Source organism: Aethalodelphis obliquidens, unplaced genomic scaffold, assembly GCF_003676395.1.
Source record: "Aethalodelphis obliquidens isolate GAN/ISIS:26980383/991018 unplaced genomic scaffold, ASM367639v1 scaffold80, whole genome shotgun sequence".
Taxonomy (NCBI): Eukaryota; Metazoa; Chordata; class Mammalia; order Artiodactyla; family Delphinidae; genus Aethalodelphis; species Aethalodelphis obliquidens.
The window spans coordinates 1,780,782-1,799,493 of record NW_020838024.1 but is presented as its reverse complement, the minus strand read 5'-3'; the positions used below and the strand labels follow the sequence as shown (position 1 = coordinate 1,799,493).

At 38.0% G+C, this 18,712-nt stretch overlaps 1 protein-coding gene across 10 annotated transcripts in view; it reads right to left on the bottom strand.

The window, feature by feature from the left end:
- CPLANE1 (ciliogenesis and planar polarity effector complex subunit 1) overlaps positions 1-18,712 on the bottom strand; it is a 128,604-nt gene that overhangs the window by 42,545 nt on the left and 67,347 nt on the right. For 7 of the 10 annotated variants that reach the window (XM_027092644.1, XM_027092645.1, XM_027092638.1 and 4 more), the window contains 6 exons: positions 17,901-17,972; positions 16,046-16,155; positions 15,504-15,699; positions 14,772-14,921; positions 10,550-10,800; positions 5,489-5,576 (listed from right to left, as the gene is read on the bottom strand). In XM_027092644.1, coding sequence (XP_026948445.1) covers positions 5,489-5,576; positions 10,550-10,800; positions 14,772-14,921; positions 15,504-15,699; positions 16,046-16,155; positions 17,901-17,972 — 867 coding nt within the window. The remainder of the gene's footprint in view (positions 1-5,488; positions 5,577-10,549; positions 10,801-14,771; positions 14,922-15,503; positions 15,700-16,045; positions 16,156-17,900; positions 17,973-18,712) is intronic. The other 3 variants (XM_027092642.1, XM_027092647.1, XM_027092641.1) reach the window with 2 other exon arrangements.

The following is an 18,712-nucleotide window of genomic DNA, read 5'->3' as shown; positions in this document are numbered from 1 at the left end:
TAAGGAGGCGAAAGACTTGTACTCAGAAAACTACAGAACACGGATGAAAGAAATCAAAGACGAAATAAATAGATGGAGGGATATACCATGTTCTTGGATTGGAAGAATCAATATTGTGAAAATGACTATACTACCCAAAACAATCTACAGATTCAATGCAATCCCTATCAAACTGCCAATGGCATTCTTCACAGAATTAGAACAAAAAATTTTACAATTCGTATGGAAACACAAAAGACCCCAAATAGTCAAAGCAATCTTGAGAAACAAAAACGGAGTTGGAGGAATCAGGCTCCCCGACTTCAAACTATACCACAGAGCTACAGTAATCAAGACAGTATGGTACTGGCACAAAAACAGAAATATAGATCAATAGTACAGGATAGAATGCCCAGAGATAAACCAATGCACATATGGTCACCTAATTTATGACAAGGGAGGCAAGAACATACAATGGAGAAAGGACAGCCTCTTCAATAAGTGGTGCTGGGAAAACTGGACAGCTACATGTAAAAGAATGAAATTAGAACACTCCCTAACACCATACACAAAAATAAACTCCAAATGGATTAAAGACTGAAATGTAAGACCAGACACTATAAAACTCTTAGAGGAAAACATAGGAAAAACACTCTTTGACATAAATCACAGTATGATTTTTTTGACCCACCTCCTAGAGTAACAGAAATAAAAACAAACAAAAAAAACCAAATGGGACCTAATTAAGCTTAAAAGCTTTTGCACAGCAAAGGAAACCATAAAAAAGACAAAAAGACAACCCTCAGAATGGGGGAAAATATTTGCAAATGAAACAACAGACAAAGGATTAATCTCCAAAATATACAAACAGCTCATGGAGATCAATACCAAGATAACAAACAATCCAATTTAAAAATGGGCGGAAGATCTAAATAGACATTTCACCAAGAAAGACATAGAGATGGCCAAGAGGCACATGGAAAGATTCTCAACATCACTAATTATTAGAGAAATACAAATCAAAACTACAATGAGGTATCACCTCATGCCTGTCAGAATGGCTATTATCAAAAAGTCTAGAAACAATAAATGCTGGAAATGGTGTGGTGAAAAGGGAACCCTCCTGCACTGCTGGTGGGAGTGTAAATTGATACAACCACTATGGAAAACAGTATGGAGGTTCCTTAAAAAACTAAAAATAGAACTACCGTATGACCCAGCAATCCCACCACGGGGCATATACCCTGAGAAAACCATAATTCCAAAAGAGACATGTACCACAATGTTTCATTGCAGCACTATATACAATAGCCAGGCCATGGAACCAACCTAAATGTCCATCCACAGATGAACGGATAAAGAAGATGTGGCACATATATACAATGGAACATTACTCAGCCATAAAAGGAAACAAAATTGAGTTATTTGTAGTAAGGTGGATGGACCTAGAGTCTGTCACACAAAGTGAAGTACGTCAGAAAGAGAAAAACAAATACCGTATTCTAACGCATATATGTGGAATCTAAAAAAAAAAAAAAATGGTACTGATAAACCTAGTTTCAGGGTGGGAATAAAGATGTAGACATAGAGAATGGACTTGAGGACATGGGGTGGGAGGGGGAAGTTGGGCAAAGTGAGAGTAGCATCGACATATATACACTACCGAATGTAAAATAGTTAGCTAGTGGGAAGCAGCTGCCATAGCACAGGGAGATCAGCTCGGTGCTTTGCGATGACCTAGAGGGGAGGGATAGGGAGGATGCGAGGAAGGCTCAAGAGGGAGGGGATATGGGGACATATGTATGCATATGGCTGATTCGCTTTGGTGTACAACAGAAACTAACACAGTATTGTGAAGCAATTATACTCCAATAAGGATCTATTAAAAAAATAAAAGAATCATTCCTACTCCCATATAGTATAAATAAAAAGAAATATACACCTAGACAAACTGTATCAAAAATGCAAAATAAACCAAACATAAAGAGGAAAACTTTAAAAGGAATAAGAGATAAAAAACAGCAATTAGACAGACAGCACATAGGTATTATAAACTCAGCAATTAGAGATGTCAGTGGAAAATGGAATAATATCTTTACAATGCTGAGGGAAATAAGCATCAACCTAGAATTCTGTACTTAGCTATAAGCCATCACTCACAAATTGTAGTAAAATTAAAACTATTTTCAAAGACTGGGAGAACTTGCTACTAACAGACTGTAGTTGAAAGAACTAATAAAGGAAGGAAGAAGAGAACAATCCTCTAAGAAGTGGATGCCAGAAGCAATAATGGCACAGAACAGAAAATGCCAGAGTGAATATCAGGCAATAAGGACAAGTATTATTTGATGAAACTTCTGTTTTGGTTTCATATATTTATTGTTTACATATGTACACTATTCAATTTACAACTTTTTTTAAAAGAGAAGCAACTGAGGGGAAAGAAACTGGCAAACATGCTGATAAATTCAAATTAGTATTTACTTAAAAAAATACAAGACAGTGCAGTGGTTAAGAATCTACCTGCCAATGCAGGGGACACGGGTTCAAGCCCTGGTCTGGGAAGATCCCACATGCCACAGAGCAACTAAGCCCGTGCACCACAACTACTGAGCCTGAGCTCTAGAGCCCACGAGCCACAACTACTGAGCCTGCAAGCCACAACTACTGAAGCCTGCATGCCTAGAGCCCATGCTCTGCAACAAGAGAAGCCACCACAATGAGAAGCCCGCACACGGCAACAAAGAGTAGCCCCCGCTCGCCACATCTAGAGAAAGCCCGGGCGCAGCAACAAAGACCCAACCTAGCAAAAAATAAATAAATTAAAAACAAAAAAAATGTTTAACAACAACAACAGCAAAAATACAAAACAAAGGAGACTAAGTGGGTGGGTTAAAAACAAGGTAGAGCAAAAATACTAGAAAACATTATCAGAGAAAATGTGAAAAGGCATATCAGTGTTAAAAGTCTAAAGTCCTTATATTGTTTGGGAGGTAAATATATTCATCTCAACACTCAACTCTGAATGTTGAAAACTGAAGAATAATCACTAGGAGATTAAAAATAGAATGTATAATTTCTAAACAAATAGGGAAAGAGAGAATATAGAAAACTCAATACAAGAGACGGAAAGAAAGGACAGAAAGTAAAGAAAAAATAAGGAGTAAATAGGAAGCACAAAATAAGATAATAGAAATAAGCACAAATATATCAGTAATCACAGTAAATGGAAACTGATTATACTTGATGATTAAAACACAAATTATGTAGTTATTTAAAAGAATGAAATCTAGCTATATGCTGGACACAGCTATAACATAATCACTCAGTTTGAAAGTAAAGGGATGTCTAATGTACAGGAAATACAGGGAACAGAGGAACATGTTAAATGACACCACAGAGATTCAATTAGTAAATTATAGATTCCAAAAAATACTTAAGGACAAACAACGAGGTTTCTTCAACAAATAAACTAGAAGGGAAAAAGAGAGATAAAGGAGTAACACAGAAGTTAGAGGAAACTTTTACGCCATCAACCAGCTGCCATGTATATGGACTCCAACTAGACCAAATAAACTATTTTTTAAAATGAGGCAACTGGCAATAGTTGAACACTAATTAGATACATGACAGTATCAAGACTTTTTAAAAAAGAAATGACAATACTATTATTTTTTCAAAGGAGACCTTATCTTTTAGAGATACATATAAAATATTTATGGATAAAATAATGTGCTGTCTGGAATTTGCTTTAAAATAAATCAGGAAAAGGTAGGAGAGTGGGTGGGATTGGCCATGAGTTTGTAATTGTTAAAGGTGATTGTTGGGTACATGAAGGTCAATTATACTATTCTGTCTGCTACTGAAATATGCTTGAAATTTTCCATTAAAATTTTTTAAAAATAAAAAGTACTAAAAAAGATATACCAGGCAAAAGAAAGCAGGAATGGACATATTAATATTAGACAAAATTGACTTTTGAGTCTAAAAAGCATTACTGCGAATAAAGAGCATCATTAATGATAAAAGGACAAAATTCAACAAAAATAATCACCATGAACTATATTCATTTTATAGCATAGCCTCAACTACATAAAGAAACATTTAACAGAATTATAAAGAGAAATAAATAATTCCACAATCATTGTGGGTAATTTTTAATGCACCCTTCTGAACAGTATAATTTAGAAGTCTGACTATTATATATGTGTGTGTGACTACATATATGAATTTATTTATTTATTTGTTTGTTTGGCTGTGCCGGGTCTTAGTTGCACCATGTGGGATCTTTGTTGCCGTGTGCGGGATCTTTGTTGAGGCATGCAGGATCTTTAGTTGCGACATGTAGGATCTTTAGTTGCAGCATGTGTGCTCTTAGTTGTAGCATGCGGGATCTAGTTCCCTGACCAGGGATTGAACACAGGCCCCCTGGATTGGGAGTGCAGAGTCTTAACAACTGGACCATCAGGGAAGTCCCCATATATGAAATTTTATGTAGGATTTTATGTAGGAGATGTGTGTGTGTATATATATAAACCAACATAAAACGCTTATTCTTTTCAAATAAACATAGAATATTTACAAAAACTGACTGTATATACTGAGGGAAATGTTAACAAATATCTAAGAATGACATTATTATACACTCATCTAATCACAATACAATGAAAATGGAAATAAATTACAAAAATATAGCCCAAGCCCCATAATATTTGGAAGCTAAAAACTCCTTTTATGAGCTAAAGAAGAAACCTTAATATAAACTGCTAACTATTTCAATCTGAACACCACCAAAAGATGTAACATATCAACACTCTTATCTGGGTCCTTTCAGAAACATGTTCAGCCTCAAATGCATTTATTAGAAAAAATAAAAAAAGAAAGAATGAAGTTAGGAAAAATCCAACAAGGTAAGGCCCCAAAAGCAGAAAAAATAATAAAGCTAGGAGTAGAAATTTATGAAAAAGAAAATTAAGAAACAATAGAGAGAATCAATGAACTAAAACCTGTTTTTTGGCAAAATGCATTAAACTGCTGACAAGACTCAATGAGAGAATGTAGATATAAACAACTATAGTTACAGTAGAAATTTATTTAAATAACTACCCTAATTCCATTCATTCAATAAGAAACGAAAAAACTTAATACTTCACCATTGCCGTGTCATTTAACCTGAACCTCAAATTCTAGTTCAGCTGATGACCACAGACAAACAAGCACCTCAGCACAAAGCTCTCTGTGACCCTCAGCAGTGTGTGGCCGCGGATGTGGAGTGACAGAAACTAAGGTCCAGCCCACAGTGTCCACCTCTGGTTCAAACGCCAGGGGAGGGTACAGCGTCGGGCTTCTCGGAAAAAACACTGGCCTGAGGTGGAAGCCCTCATCTAAAAATGAGGGGACGGATGGCTTCAGCTCCCATAAGAAAACTATTCCCAGTTCTGGCACACCAAAAAGAAATACTTATTCTTTCAAAGAAAGGCTTCAGTCCCACCCCTGACCCCTCACAAACCTTCTTCAGGAATGTTAATGGTTTTTGAAGGCAGTGTTTTTTCAGATTCAGGGCCAGAAGACAGCTCAATGTGATCTACAGGTTCAACCTGTAGAAAAACATGCACAACAAAATAACTGCTACAAATTTTATGGTTTGATAATTTCAAAACATCATAAACGATTTTATGTAGGTTTTACACATTTGTATTAATGCAACAAATGAAAGAATAGGATTAAATCCAATATGAGCTAAATGGTGAGAACTGATGAAGAGGAGTAAATTTTTACTTATTTTGTATCTTAACCGATTTAACCTTTTAAGAGGTTCAGGAAAATTGCATTATAAATTTTACAATGGGGAGGAATGATAACTACCATCTAGACAAAACTTTTCTTCTATTTACATAGTTCACCTTTATTTTATTTATTTTTTATTGAAGTATAGCTGACTTACAATGTTATACTAGTTTCAGGTGTATAACACAGTAATTCAATATTTTTATACACTACACACCATATAAAGTTATACAATATTATTGACTATTTTCCCTGTGCTGTACATTACATCACCATGACTTATTTTTTTAAAAAATAAATGGTAGTTTGTACCTCTTAATCCCCTTTACCTATTCGGCCCATCTCCCATCCACCTCCCCTCTGGCAACCACTGGTTTGTTCTCTGTATATATGAGTCTGTTTCTGTTTTATATGTTTATTTGTTTTGTGTTTTAGACAGTCTCTTCAACAAATGATGTTGGGAAAACTGGACAGCTACATTTAAAAGAATGAAACCATTTTCATAGACCATTTTCTTACACCATACACAAAAATAAACTCAAACTGGATTAAAGACTTATATGTAAGACCTGAAACCATAAAACTCCTAGAAGAAAACAGGCAGTACGCTCTTTGACATTGATCTTAGTGATATATTTTTTGGATCTGTCTCCCCAGGCAAGTGCAAGAAAGCAAAAATAAACAGAGACTACATCAAACTAAAAAGCTTTTGCACAGCGAAGGAAACCAACAACAAAACAGAAAGGCAACCTACAGACTGGGAGAAAATATTTGCAAATACTATCTCCAATAAGAGATTAATATGTAAAATATTTAAAGAACTCATACAACTCAATATCAAAAAAACAAACAATCCAATTTAAAAATGAGCAGAGGACATGAACAGACATTTTTCCAAAGACAACATACAGATGGTCAACAGGCACATGAAAAGATGCTCAACATCACTAATCATCAAGGAAATGCAAATCAAAACTACAATGAGATACCACCTCATGCCAGACAGAATGGCTATTATCAAAGAGACAAGTATTGACAAGGATGTGGAGAAAAGGGAACCCTTGTGCACTGCTGGTGGGAATGTAAATTAGTGCAGCCACTATGGAAAACAGTATGGAGGTTCTTCAAAAAAAATAAAGATAGATCTAACATACAATCCAGCAATTCCACTTTGGGGTATTTATCTGAAGAAAACAAAACCTTTCATTTTAAAGATGAGGGAATAAGGCCCAGAGAAATTCAGTGACTTGCAAATCCAGAACATGGACTTGAACCCGTATCTTTAAGGCATGTAGTCGGTGTGTCCACGGTGTCCCTCAGCCTCTTCCAGACCTACAAGCTGTTTTCTTAAACTAAAATGGGCAAGTAAAAATCTTTGTATTTATGTGTGCATTATAATAGGGTGAGAACATTTTAAGCCAATATGCCAAACTTTTCATTTAAATCAATTCTATTTCCTTCAAAGTAGTCACCTCGGAAGAATAGAGTTTGATCAACCATTTTTAGAACTCTTCTTTTGAAATTGTCTCCCAAGCTTGTACTATAATTACTAATAACTGTTCCATTAGTAAGTCTTTATTATATGAACATGATTTTATTTCTGTCAGAATCTAAAAATGAGAGCACGGAGACAGCCATTAAATAAAGTTATCAATTGCCTGCATGCACCAAGCAAAAGACATAATTCCTACCTTCCAGTTTGGAAAGGCTTGGGCTGAGAGGGGACCTGTATCAGAATTTGCGGGAACTTTCAAAAAATACAAGTGTGTGACCTACGCCCTCCTCCTTGCAAAGTCACTCCCCTTCCTCTCTCTCCGCCCCACGCCTTTCAATAGGGCTGGCATGTATATTTTGAAGAAGCATCCCAAGTGATCTTGACATGCACAGCTGTCCTTTTATCTAATGACCCAGATCTGTGGAAATTCTTCTTGAAATTCCTCCTCTGGCTTGCTTTCTCCTGAGCATCTTCCCTCCCTCAGATTATCTTCTTAAGCTTTGTTGTTGAATCCCCATCCTTAAAAGTTAGTGCACCCACAGAATTCTGATCTTAACCCACTTTTTCCTTACTCAACATGCTCTCTCTGGGTGAGTGCCCTCACTATTGTAATTTGAACTTTCTCCTAACTGATGACTCTAAAATCTGTACCATCACCCCGGATCTAGCTCCTGAGCTCTAGAAGCATCAATAGATATCCAAATGCCTACTAATCTCACAGCACCTCAAATTTCACATGGCCCTCACTGAAATCTCTGTCTTACTCCTCCCAAAAGACACACACTTCCTCTACCCTAGTTTAGAAAATGACTCCAACATTCACCCAGGCTGGAAATCTGGAGTCTACTGTGAATCTCTGCATTATTCTTCACCTTCCCACAGCCACTCAACCTCTGAATCCTGCTACATCCTCCCTCCATCCCCAGTGCCAAAGTTCAGGTTATTATTATTTCTTGGCTTGGTACTATTCACCAGATCCCAAACACCAATCAATAGACCTGATATAGGGCTTCCCTGGTGGGGCAGTGGTTGAGAGTCTGCCTGCCGATGCAGGGGACACAGGTTCGTGCCCGGGTCTGGGAAGATCCCACATGCTGCGGAGCGGCTAGGTCCGTGAGCCATGGCCGCTGAGCCTGCGCGTCTGGAGCCTGTGCTCCGCAGCAGGAGAGGCCAAAACAGTGAGAGACCCGCGTACCGCCCAAAAAAAAAAAAAAAAAAAAATAGACCTGATATAGAGCTAACTGATTAAGAATCATTTATGAAACTTGTTAATAATACAGATTCCTGGGCTCTAACCCAGACCTACCTAAAATCAGAATTTCATAGGTATGGGGCCCATGAGTTTGCACTTCTGACAGTTCCCAAGTTGATTCTAACAAACAGCTAGCCTAGAACTACTGTGACCCAACCAATCTCCCTGTTCCTAGTCTTTTCCTCTCCATTCTATTCACCACATGGCTGCCAGAGTGTCTGATCATATCATTTCAGTGCTTAAAATTCCTCAGTGGTTCCCTATTGCCTGCTTATAGAATAAAATCCTACTCTCTTGGCACAGCAAACAACACTTTCCATCCTTCCCTATCTGCCCTACCTACCTCTCCTGCCAAGCATCTTAAAGCCCAGTCCCATCAACTGCTACCTTCCGCTAACATTGATATAGTTCCCCAAATACTCTATGCCATTCTGCTTTTGCTCACGATGTTTTCATCAGCCCTTGCTCATCGAACTGATGAATATCAATTCATTATCAGTTCAAGAATCACCTCTACGAAGCCTTCTCTGGTGCCATAGCTTCACTTACCTATACAGTCAAAACAGGCCACATGTACCTGTGTGTCCTTACAGCACCCTGTTCACATGTATTTTTGGTGCATACATCTATCTTCTTTTATTAGATTCTAAGCTCCTTGAGAGTAGGGACTATGCCTTATTTACTTTCTTATTCCCAGAACTTAGCACAGGGCCTAGCATGTGGTAGAAGGTCGATAAATGTTTGTTAAAGGAACGAATGATTCATGGGCTCTGGAGAGAGTGAACAAGCCAGGAACAAGACTAGATTCAGGTGTAAGTAACATATCTGGCTTTAGATACGCTTAATAAACTAGAAGATAGGGATTTTGAAAGGGATTCCTTGGAATATGGACTTCCAAGGACAACTCTGACACTCAACATTAATTTGGATATAACAGATCTAAACCTGGATTAAAAACAAAAAGGAAAACAACCAACAAAACACCATAATGTCATTACTTAATAGTAGTCCTGAAACTAACACAACATTGCAAATCAACTACACTCCAATAAAAATTTTTTAAAAACCCAGTAGTCCTACTTCATATATTTTTTTCAGTGTAGTTTCACATATGTTTAACCTTAACCTTTTAATAATTGTTAAATGTTTGGATTAAAGAAATGCTATAAACCTAATAAATTTATCTTTTAAAATATCAACATCTTAGCAACCTGGAATATTTGTTAGACATGTCACTGATGGAATTCGTTTCCTGCAAACCAATTTGCATTTCTCAATATAAGACTTTAACACATTCAAAATATTTTTACCATTTGTTCGTTAACCTTTATTTTATATAAATTTTATTTCCTAAAAAAAAAGACAGGATGCTTGTGCAAAGTAAGTAATTAACGTTTGAGACTTCCTTCCTATTGGTCTAACTACCATGATATACCAATATACATAAACATCAATCTCTTTATTCTGAATACTTTTTAAAGATACAAAAAACTTCTAAGCACTAGTAATCCCATTGTATAAAATATCTGAAAGAAACAGAATTCAAAATATAAGGACAACACTGTTTGTAAAGTTATAAAAATCTTGCCGAAGAAAATGATACTCAATTATGAGCAGGGTTTATCTAAAACCACATTCTGGTTTTGTAATTCATATATTTATTTTCCTGGTAGGAAGCAAGAGTTCACTTCTTAAAAGGTTAACGTTTAAGTGGTTCTCAACTGGGAGTGATTTTTTCTCCCAGGGGACATTTGGCAATGCCTGGAGACATTTTTGATTATTATAGCTGAGGGGAATGCTACTGACAGCTAGTGGGTCAAGACCAGGGATGCTACTAATTATCTTACAATGCATGGGACAAACTCCCACAACAAAGAAATATCTGGCCCAAATGTCAACAATGCTGAGGTTGAGAAACCCTAGCCTAAAGAAACCAAATTTCCCATTATTTTGAAAAATCAAGAGTCTAAAATTATATCACACTACAAATTTAATAAGTAGGTAACAAACAAAAAACTAAAATAAAGACAGCCTACCTTAATACAATGTCGGTCTAGCATGATACGTCTCGGGTAATTCTGCTCTATGTTTTCAGCAATGTTCTGTATTGCTAACAGCTGTTCATCAATTTTCTGAAGCTTTGAGGTGAGATGCTCTAGCCGGCGAGCTGCAGAGCTTGGCGCAGGACGAGTGGCAGAGACATCCTGTAGTAGTTCCCACAGCGGGTAATCTGAGGCATCTGACTTTGAGTTTGGTTCCTTGAATCGAAGATCTGGCTTTGGAGTATCTAAATATTAATAAAGGTAATATCAGAATTGACTACAATTAAAACAGAAGTAGGGGCTTCCCTGGTGGCGCAGTGGTTGAGAGTCCACCTGCCAATGCAGGGGACGCGGGTTCATGCCCCGGTCAGGGAGGATCCCACATGCCGTGGAGCGGCTGGGCCCGTGAGCCATGGCCGCTGAGCCTGCGCATCTGGAGCCTGTGCTCCGCAACGGGAGAGGCCGCAACAGTGAGAGGCCCGCGTACCGCAAAAAAACCAAAAACAACAACAACAACAAAAAAAACAGAAGTAGATGCAGATCTACTTTTTTGAAGACCTCATTTTAAGTCAACATAACATTCCCTTCCAAATCAGTTTTAACTTAATATACTTAGAAATACCATTTCAGCTTCTTGACTTCTGAGATTTGTCTTTGTTGTGAGATAAGAATACATAACAGTGTTACCATTACCACAAAGTTCCATATACAATGCAATTTGAATGTTACTTCTATCTTCTGCTACAAAAATACACTTCATCAAAAAGCAACCTTACTATTTATATGACTTTTTAAAACTCTCCTTGAAAACCAACAATGTCACACAGTAAAACCTAGGTCCAATGTTGGCCATTACTGCTTCTACGTGGGCCCTTAGGCAAACATTAAACCTCCCAAGGCCCATATCAAAGCCAATGACTGACTCTACTCTTAAGCCCAACTGATTGTTGTCACAAATTTAAAACACTTTTGGCTTCTGGGTCTTCTCCTCCCTATGTTGCTCTCCCTTCTCAGTTGTCGTCTTGGTCTTCCCTTCCGCCACCCACTTCTTTTACCCTTCAGTATTTCCAGGGCGCCAGTCTCAGCTCACGTCTCTTCTCACTCAACTCACCCTCTCTGGGTGAGGTCTCAGATGCACTGCTGACTCTCACATCCAAATGGCACTCTTTCTGAGCTCCAGCCCTTAAATCCATCTGTATCCTGGTCATCTCAGTTAGGCTGTCCCCAAAGCATATAAAACCAAACTCATCACTTCAGCCCATTCCCCAGATTCCCCAGCTCCTTCCCCGATTCCCCAGCTCAGGGAGTAAGCACTATCATTCACCCAGCTTCCCAAGCCAGAGGCCTGAGACACATTCGAGGTTCTTCCTTCCTTCAGTTCCAACGTGACACCAAATATTGAGGATCCACGTACCTATCATCTCCTCATTCCTACTACCAGTGCTTAGCTGAAGCTTTCACAACCAATGGACCCCAAACAGTATCCTTATCTCTAACTTATTTCACTTCTCTCTAGCCCAACTTCCACACAGGCCCTAGAGAGATCTTTTAAAACCCAAATCTGGTATTTTTCCTTTTCCACCTGAAATCCTTCAGCGTTTCTCTAATGCCTTCACCTTAAAAGTTCAAATGTCTCAGTATGAGAGATAATGGCATTGTCTTCCCTTGGCCTGCCTATCCAGCTCATTTCTCACTATTTAAAAAACAAAAATTCCAAGCACACTGAACTTTAATTTTCTCAAACTCAGCAAGCTCTGTCAAACCTCTGAGTCACTGCACCATCTATTCTCTCCATCTGTATGCACCGTTCCCTCGCTAGATCCTACTTCTAAGATTCCATTTAGGTGGCTCTCCCCTAAATAGCCCCAATCCTTCCCAGATATGGATTAGATGCTATATTTCCCAACAGTCTCATCCTTATCACCATAACTGCACTTACCATGCTGTATCATAATCATCTCTTTACTTCCCTGCCTTCCTTCCCCCCATATATGAGCCGAAGGACACAGAGCCTGGTATTACTCTCTTCTTCAGTCCCAATATATTGTCCCTAACTTAGTGTTGAGTGAATGAAGAGTTGGTCAAATGAGGATTATGATGCCTGTCCTACCTAACTCATAGAGGCTTTGTGAAGATCAAATCATCCAAAAAAATACTCTGAAAACTGTGAATTACTAAACAAATGTTAAGTAGTGATTATATTTCAGTCCCAGTCTAAGGAGAAGCTTCCCATGAGAAGATAAAGGTAAATTCCAGTGTTGGCAATGGCAGTCACATAATTTTTCCCTACCTGTTTTGGCCCTACCCTTTTTTTAGCTTGACTCTCACAGTACTTTGCCACCTATCCTTCTTGTTTCTTGGCATCCTGCAGTATCTCCCTTATTCACGCAGGAAGCAATCTGGTGTGCAAACTTCAAGTAGAATATACAGCAAAAAAGAGATGGATGTGCTCAAAATCTGGAATGGCTTACATACATAATGAAACCAGTTTCCCTTCCTATGGAGAAACTGTTCCACTCTCACTGACTAACTGAAAAAAAATCACTTAGGAGGTGATTTAAAATACTGAGTTCCTCTGACCCTGCAATGCTCTCCCTCTGCCTAGCAAAGCTCTGCTTGCTGTTACTGATAGTATTCCTGTGGGAGATGGTTTCTAAAATAGTAAGCTACTGTCATTCAAAATGGTGAGGTCTCACTAAAACAGAAATGTATTGTTTGTTTGGCTTTTGCTTTTGTTTTAAATACCTAAGAACCCTGTCCCTCCCTTCTCCCAGCCTTTTCTTATAATACAAATCCCACTCAACTCTACTGTGACTATATTCTGAGTCTTTAAAGTATACTATGTATACCATGACAGAATTTAATTTCACAATATAAAACTCTTCCTTTTAAATTGGCATTTTTAAGTTCTCTTTAGTAATAGTAGAAGGGTCCACTGACATATTTTCATGACCGATCTCCTCAGAGAAGGATCTTCCAAAAGGCTGAATATAGACTTAATCTCACTGATGGAGGAAATTACCTGTAGCTTATAGTCATTTTAAATGCTGTCCTAAGATATTCTGAGGTCACAGGGAGATCAGTCCGGTTCTAGTTTGTCAGAAGTTCAAAAGTCAAGTTGGTGTGAAAATGAAGGGAAACTAACAGGGTACTTAAGTAGTCACAGGCATTTGGCTAGATGTAACCCTCATGACAACCCTATGAGGTTGTATCCTACAGAGATACAAATGAGGATCAGATAAAGTTAATTACCTGCAAAAAGTCTCCAAGCTATTAAGTAACAGGTCTGAGACTGAAAGTCAGGTCTGTTCTATTTGAATCTACTGATAAAAGCCAAGGTCTTTTCATTTCCCCACACACTTCCCCAGCCTGAAAGACTGTCAGCTTCAGACATCCTCCCTCCACTACCCATGCACCTAGCAGTCCCATGGCAGGGGAGAGAGAGGACAAAGGCTTCAAAATCTGAAATGCTGGTACTTTTTGTATACACAGTTGTAATACACATGCTCTAACACATCCTAAGGTGAAGTTTCCCTGCTACCCATCCCTTCCTTGCTCCTCACATCTCCTGAGTGTCTGCTGTTGATGCACAATGAAAAGGCAACGCTGGACTTTGCACCCAAGCAGCTGATGACCACAAGGATAGGTCCATTCCTCCCAACAGTTGTGGAAGCCAGAAGAGGCATTAGGTCTCTGCTGCAGGAAGTCTGATTACATACTAGATTAATCTAATGATTCGCAGATGTAATAAGTTTAGGTTTTGGAGAAACATTCTTCTAAATCTTGCAAATATTTTACAATAATGCAACCTGATTTATGACTATAAAACTGAATATTTTACTAATAAAGTACTATTGGCTACCAAGCCTGTGTATTTTCTATGTGCTATTCTAGAACTTCCCACCTTCTAAAATATGAGAATTCCTTTTTAACACCAAAACACTCATGAAATTCCACAGGATATTTATTTTTAGCCTCATTAATTGAGAAAAGACATATGCACAAACAGATCTGTAGTTTCCTTGCACAATATCCCTGGGTCCCAGGCTTGGAACCATGACTCTTATCTCATTTACCTATCTGCCCCTACTCTCCTTAGCAAGGGAAAAACCCTTTTTCTGGTTTCCTCTGCAGTGATCAAGTTTTAGTGCTTATTTCTAATATGACGGTAATTTAGAGAAAGGGGAAAGTTATGCTATAAATCTAGGGCATTCACCTTTGTCCTGCTGTATGTCTAATGGTGGAGGTGAGGTGATGCAAGGCTCCTTCACTTCTGGAATGCCTGCTCTCCAGCTTCTTCCATCCAGAAAGGTTGGAGACACTTCTGCAGGTTTAAAAAATAAATCCATAGCAGAATTGCCAGATTCTATCAAGAATACGAAAGGCATAAAAAGATTGATTCTAAACTTATAAACAAGGTATTTAAAAGATTAACAGAACATTTCTAAATGTGAATATAAACATCTAAAATTATGAATTCGGACTTCCCTGGTGGCACAGTGGTTGAGAATCCGCCTGCCAATGCAGGGGACATGGGCTCGAGCCCTGGTCCAGGAAGTTCCCACATGCCACGGAGCAACTGGGCCCATGTGCCACAGCTACTTAGCCTGTGCTCTAGAGCCCGCAAGCCACAACTACTGAGCCCACGTGCCTGGAACCCGTGCTCCGCAACAAGAGAGACCACTGCAATGAGAAGCCCACACACTGCAACGAACAGTCGCTCCTGCTCGCCACAACTAGAGGAGGCCCGTACGTAGCAACAAAGATCCAACACAGCCAAAAATAAATAAATAAATCAATAAATACGTTTATTAAAAAAATAAATAAAATAAAATTACAGTGGATTTGGAGGAGGAGAGCTAAGAGACATAAGTAGGGGTAACAATGCTATATTAAAGAATTTTTCAAAATGTTTTAAATTTATTTTAAAAGTAGAAAAAATTATTACCTTGACTCTTAAAATTGTGCAGGGGAAGAGCATTAGTAACTGAAGCTGCCATGTAATGTAATTCTGCAGAAGATGGGACTTCTAGACGATCGCTTTGCTGTTTGATACTATTATCATCTGAAGGCTCTTCTCTAACAGGTAATTTGTGTAGATCATCAGCTTCAATGTCAATCACATTTATGTAAGTGTGCCCAATCTGAACCAAAACACACAAAATCAAAGAGGGTTACATTCTTTTTACTTATAGTACGGCCACTCTATCCTACCCCTGCCCCAAAAAGGTTTAATTCTCAAGGCAAGAAGAGCTTATATAAGCCTAACTTAGGGCAAACTTCAGGAAGTATGTGTGATGGTTTTGGTTTATAGTATTTGGGGGCACAATATTTAAATTTTAAACTAATTTTTGACCTTTCCAACAAATCTATGTAGATGAGATTTTTGGCCTCATTTCACCTATACAACTGAATAATGCGGATGACCATAATAAAATTTAGCACAAAGGTATTATTAAAACTTCTTATTAAAACTTCCAAATTTAGTACCGTTTCACTTGCTGAAGGTGACAGAGGTTTCTCTGATATTTCAGTGGAAAGTTTGAGATTCAGATATACATCTGGTGCCAAAAGTTGAGGAACATTGAAAGATTCACGTTCTAAAAATAAGAAAAATCAGGATAGTAAAAAAATCTGTAAATAGCTCTATGTCATTAACTTGGTAAGAAAAAGTTAGCAACAAACAACATTAAAGACATTTGTTGGACGGACTTCCCTGGTGGCACAGTGGTTAAGAATCCACCTGCCAATGCAGGGAACATGGGTTCAATCCCTGGTCCAGGAAGATCCCACATGCTGCAGAGCAACTAAGCCCGTGCGCCACAATTACTGAGCCTGTGCTCTAGAGTCCGCGAGCCACAACTACTGAGCATGCGTACCACAACTACTGAAGCCCGCGCACCCTAGAGCCCGCGTGCCGCAACTACTGAGCCCACACACTGCAGCTACTGACGCCCGTGTGCTCTAGGGCCTGTGCTCTGCAACAAGAGAAGCCACTGCAGTGAGAAGGCTGCACACCACAACAAAAAGTAGCCCCTGCTCGCTGCAACTAGAGAAAGCCTGCGCACAGCAATGAAGACCCAATGCAACCAAAAAAAAAAAAAAAGGATATTTGTTGAAAATCTAAGTAGAAGTTTCATAGGTATAAATAAATTAAAGCAAACTGTATTCTATTCTAAGGGCAAATTACTCTAGAATAATTCAGAATTGATGCATATTGACTATTGCTTTTCTCATATGAATGGCTCACAAGAATAATGAAATATCTAAGTCATACCAAGAACATGCTATAATTTTATTTTTCAATTTCAGATATATTAAGTCAGTTTTGCTTGTTTAAAATTTCAATAAAACCAGGTTTTAGGAAATTAATCATAACTAATTTATTTTTTTACTTTCCACACTGTTTCTTGTTGCTTGTTCGCTTGTTTAACCAGCTTTATTGAGATGTAATTCACCTCCTTTAAAAATGTACAATTCAGTAGTTCTTAGTATATATAAAGACCATAGCTAAATTTTACCACTTAAAATGTTTAATATCTTAATTTTACAAAAGTCATTAGCTTCTTATTCAAAACAATATAGAAGCCTGTCACAATAAGTCAGCAGTCTAACTCTGTGCCTTTTGTCCTACAACTCTAATCTTATTTCCTAGCATTGTATTTTTTTCCCCTAGCATTGCATTTTTAATAGAACATTACTTTCAAATTTCACAAGCAAAATATAACTCGTTGCAATACTGAGTACTGGAAACTTGGGACCAAGGCTTGAATTTAAACCACATGACAACCAAAAAACTAGAAAAAAAGGGCTTCCCTGGTGGCACAGTGGTTAAGAATCCACCTGCCAATGCAGGGGACACAGACAGGTTCGAGCCCTGGTCCAGGAAGATCCCCCTATGCCGTGGAGCAACTAAGCCCATGCGCCACAACTGCTGAGCCTGCGCTCTAGAGCCCACAAGCCACAACTACTGAGCCCACGTGCTACAACAACTGAAGCCCGCGTGCCAAGAGCCCATGCTCTGCAACAAGAGAAGCCACCGCAATGAGAACCCGATGCACTGCAATGAAGAGTAGCCCCTGCTTGCCGCAACTAGAGAAGGCCCGTGTGCAGCAACGAAGACCCAATGCAGCCAAAAATAAATGAATAAAATAAATAAACTTTTTAAAAAACTAGAAAAAAAGAAAGTGAAAATACTTAAATTCTCATTCTATCTCTATTAAATCAATTGATTGGTTTAACTGCTTTTTTTTATGGGAGTCGGTAACTCCTGTTTCAGCCGTCATGCAGACATAACCTTTAACTAGTCATGGTGTTCTCAGAAAAAAAAAGAAAGAAATCACACCTGATGAGGAAGAAATGATTTGCTGATTTTTATGACATTCAGAAACAACTTCTTGAGAAGCAGCATCTTTATCTTGTAGTCAATTAGGAGATTTGGGACAAAAAGAGAAAACAGAAAAAGGATTTCAAAAGCACAGAAAAAATTAAATATACAAGTGCAGATTTTTATATATTGTGTATAAAACGTGGTAGAAAAGTAGACAGCTTAAGAAATTAATTTTTAATTAATATGATAATTTTAGATTTTATTACTATTTATATCCTGGGCCTGATCACCTGAATGAATAACAAACTTCTAGCAAATAGGCTGCTGACTTTAGAAGACTACAGAGCAGTCAAGTACCTCCTAGGCTTTCTCAAAGATACATTTAAGAATGTTTCTCAAATGCGCACTCACCATTTGCATCAAAAAAAATCTTATTAAAAAAAAACTTGTACATGCTCAACCTCATTCAGAAAGAAATAAAAATTAAAATAACAGTTAGAGGCCTTTTTCTTTAATCTACTGGATTGGTAAAGGGTAAAAGAGTTAGCTAAATCATAGTGATGAACAACGACAACAAAAAAGGCTCTATGCAAGAAGTTACTCACTGAAGCATCATTCATAGGAGAAAAATACTGGAAACCACCTAATACATTCATTCATTACATTAATGAAGAAGTCTGTCAGGCAAAATTCCAAATAATAGCTCCTCCAACATTTATTTTCTCTATTTTTGGACATAGTTACATATATTCTTCCCACACTAAACCCAATCTAGTCCTTCTCTTCCTAACTCAACTTCAGTAGCCACGGCTTCAGGCCTCTCAATC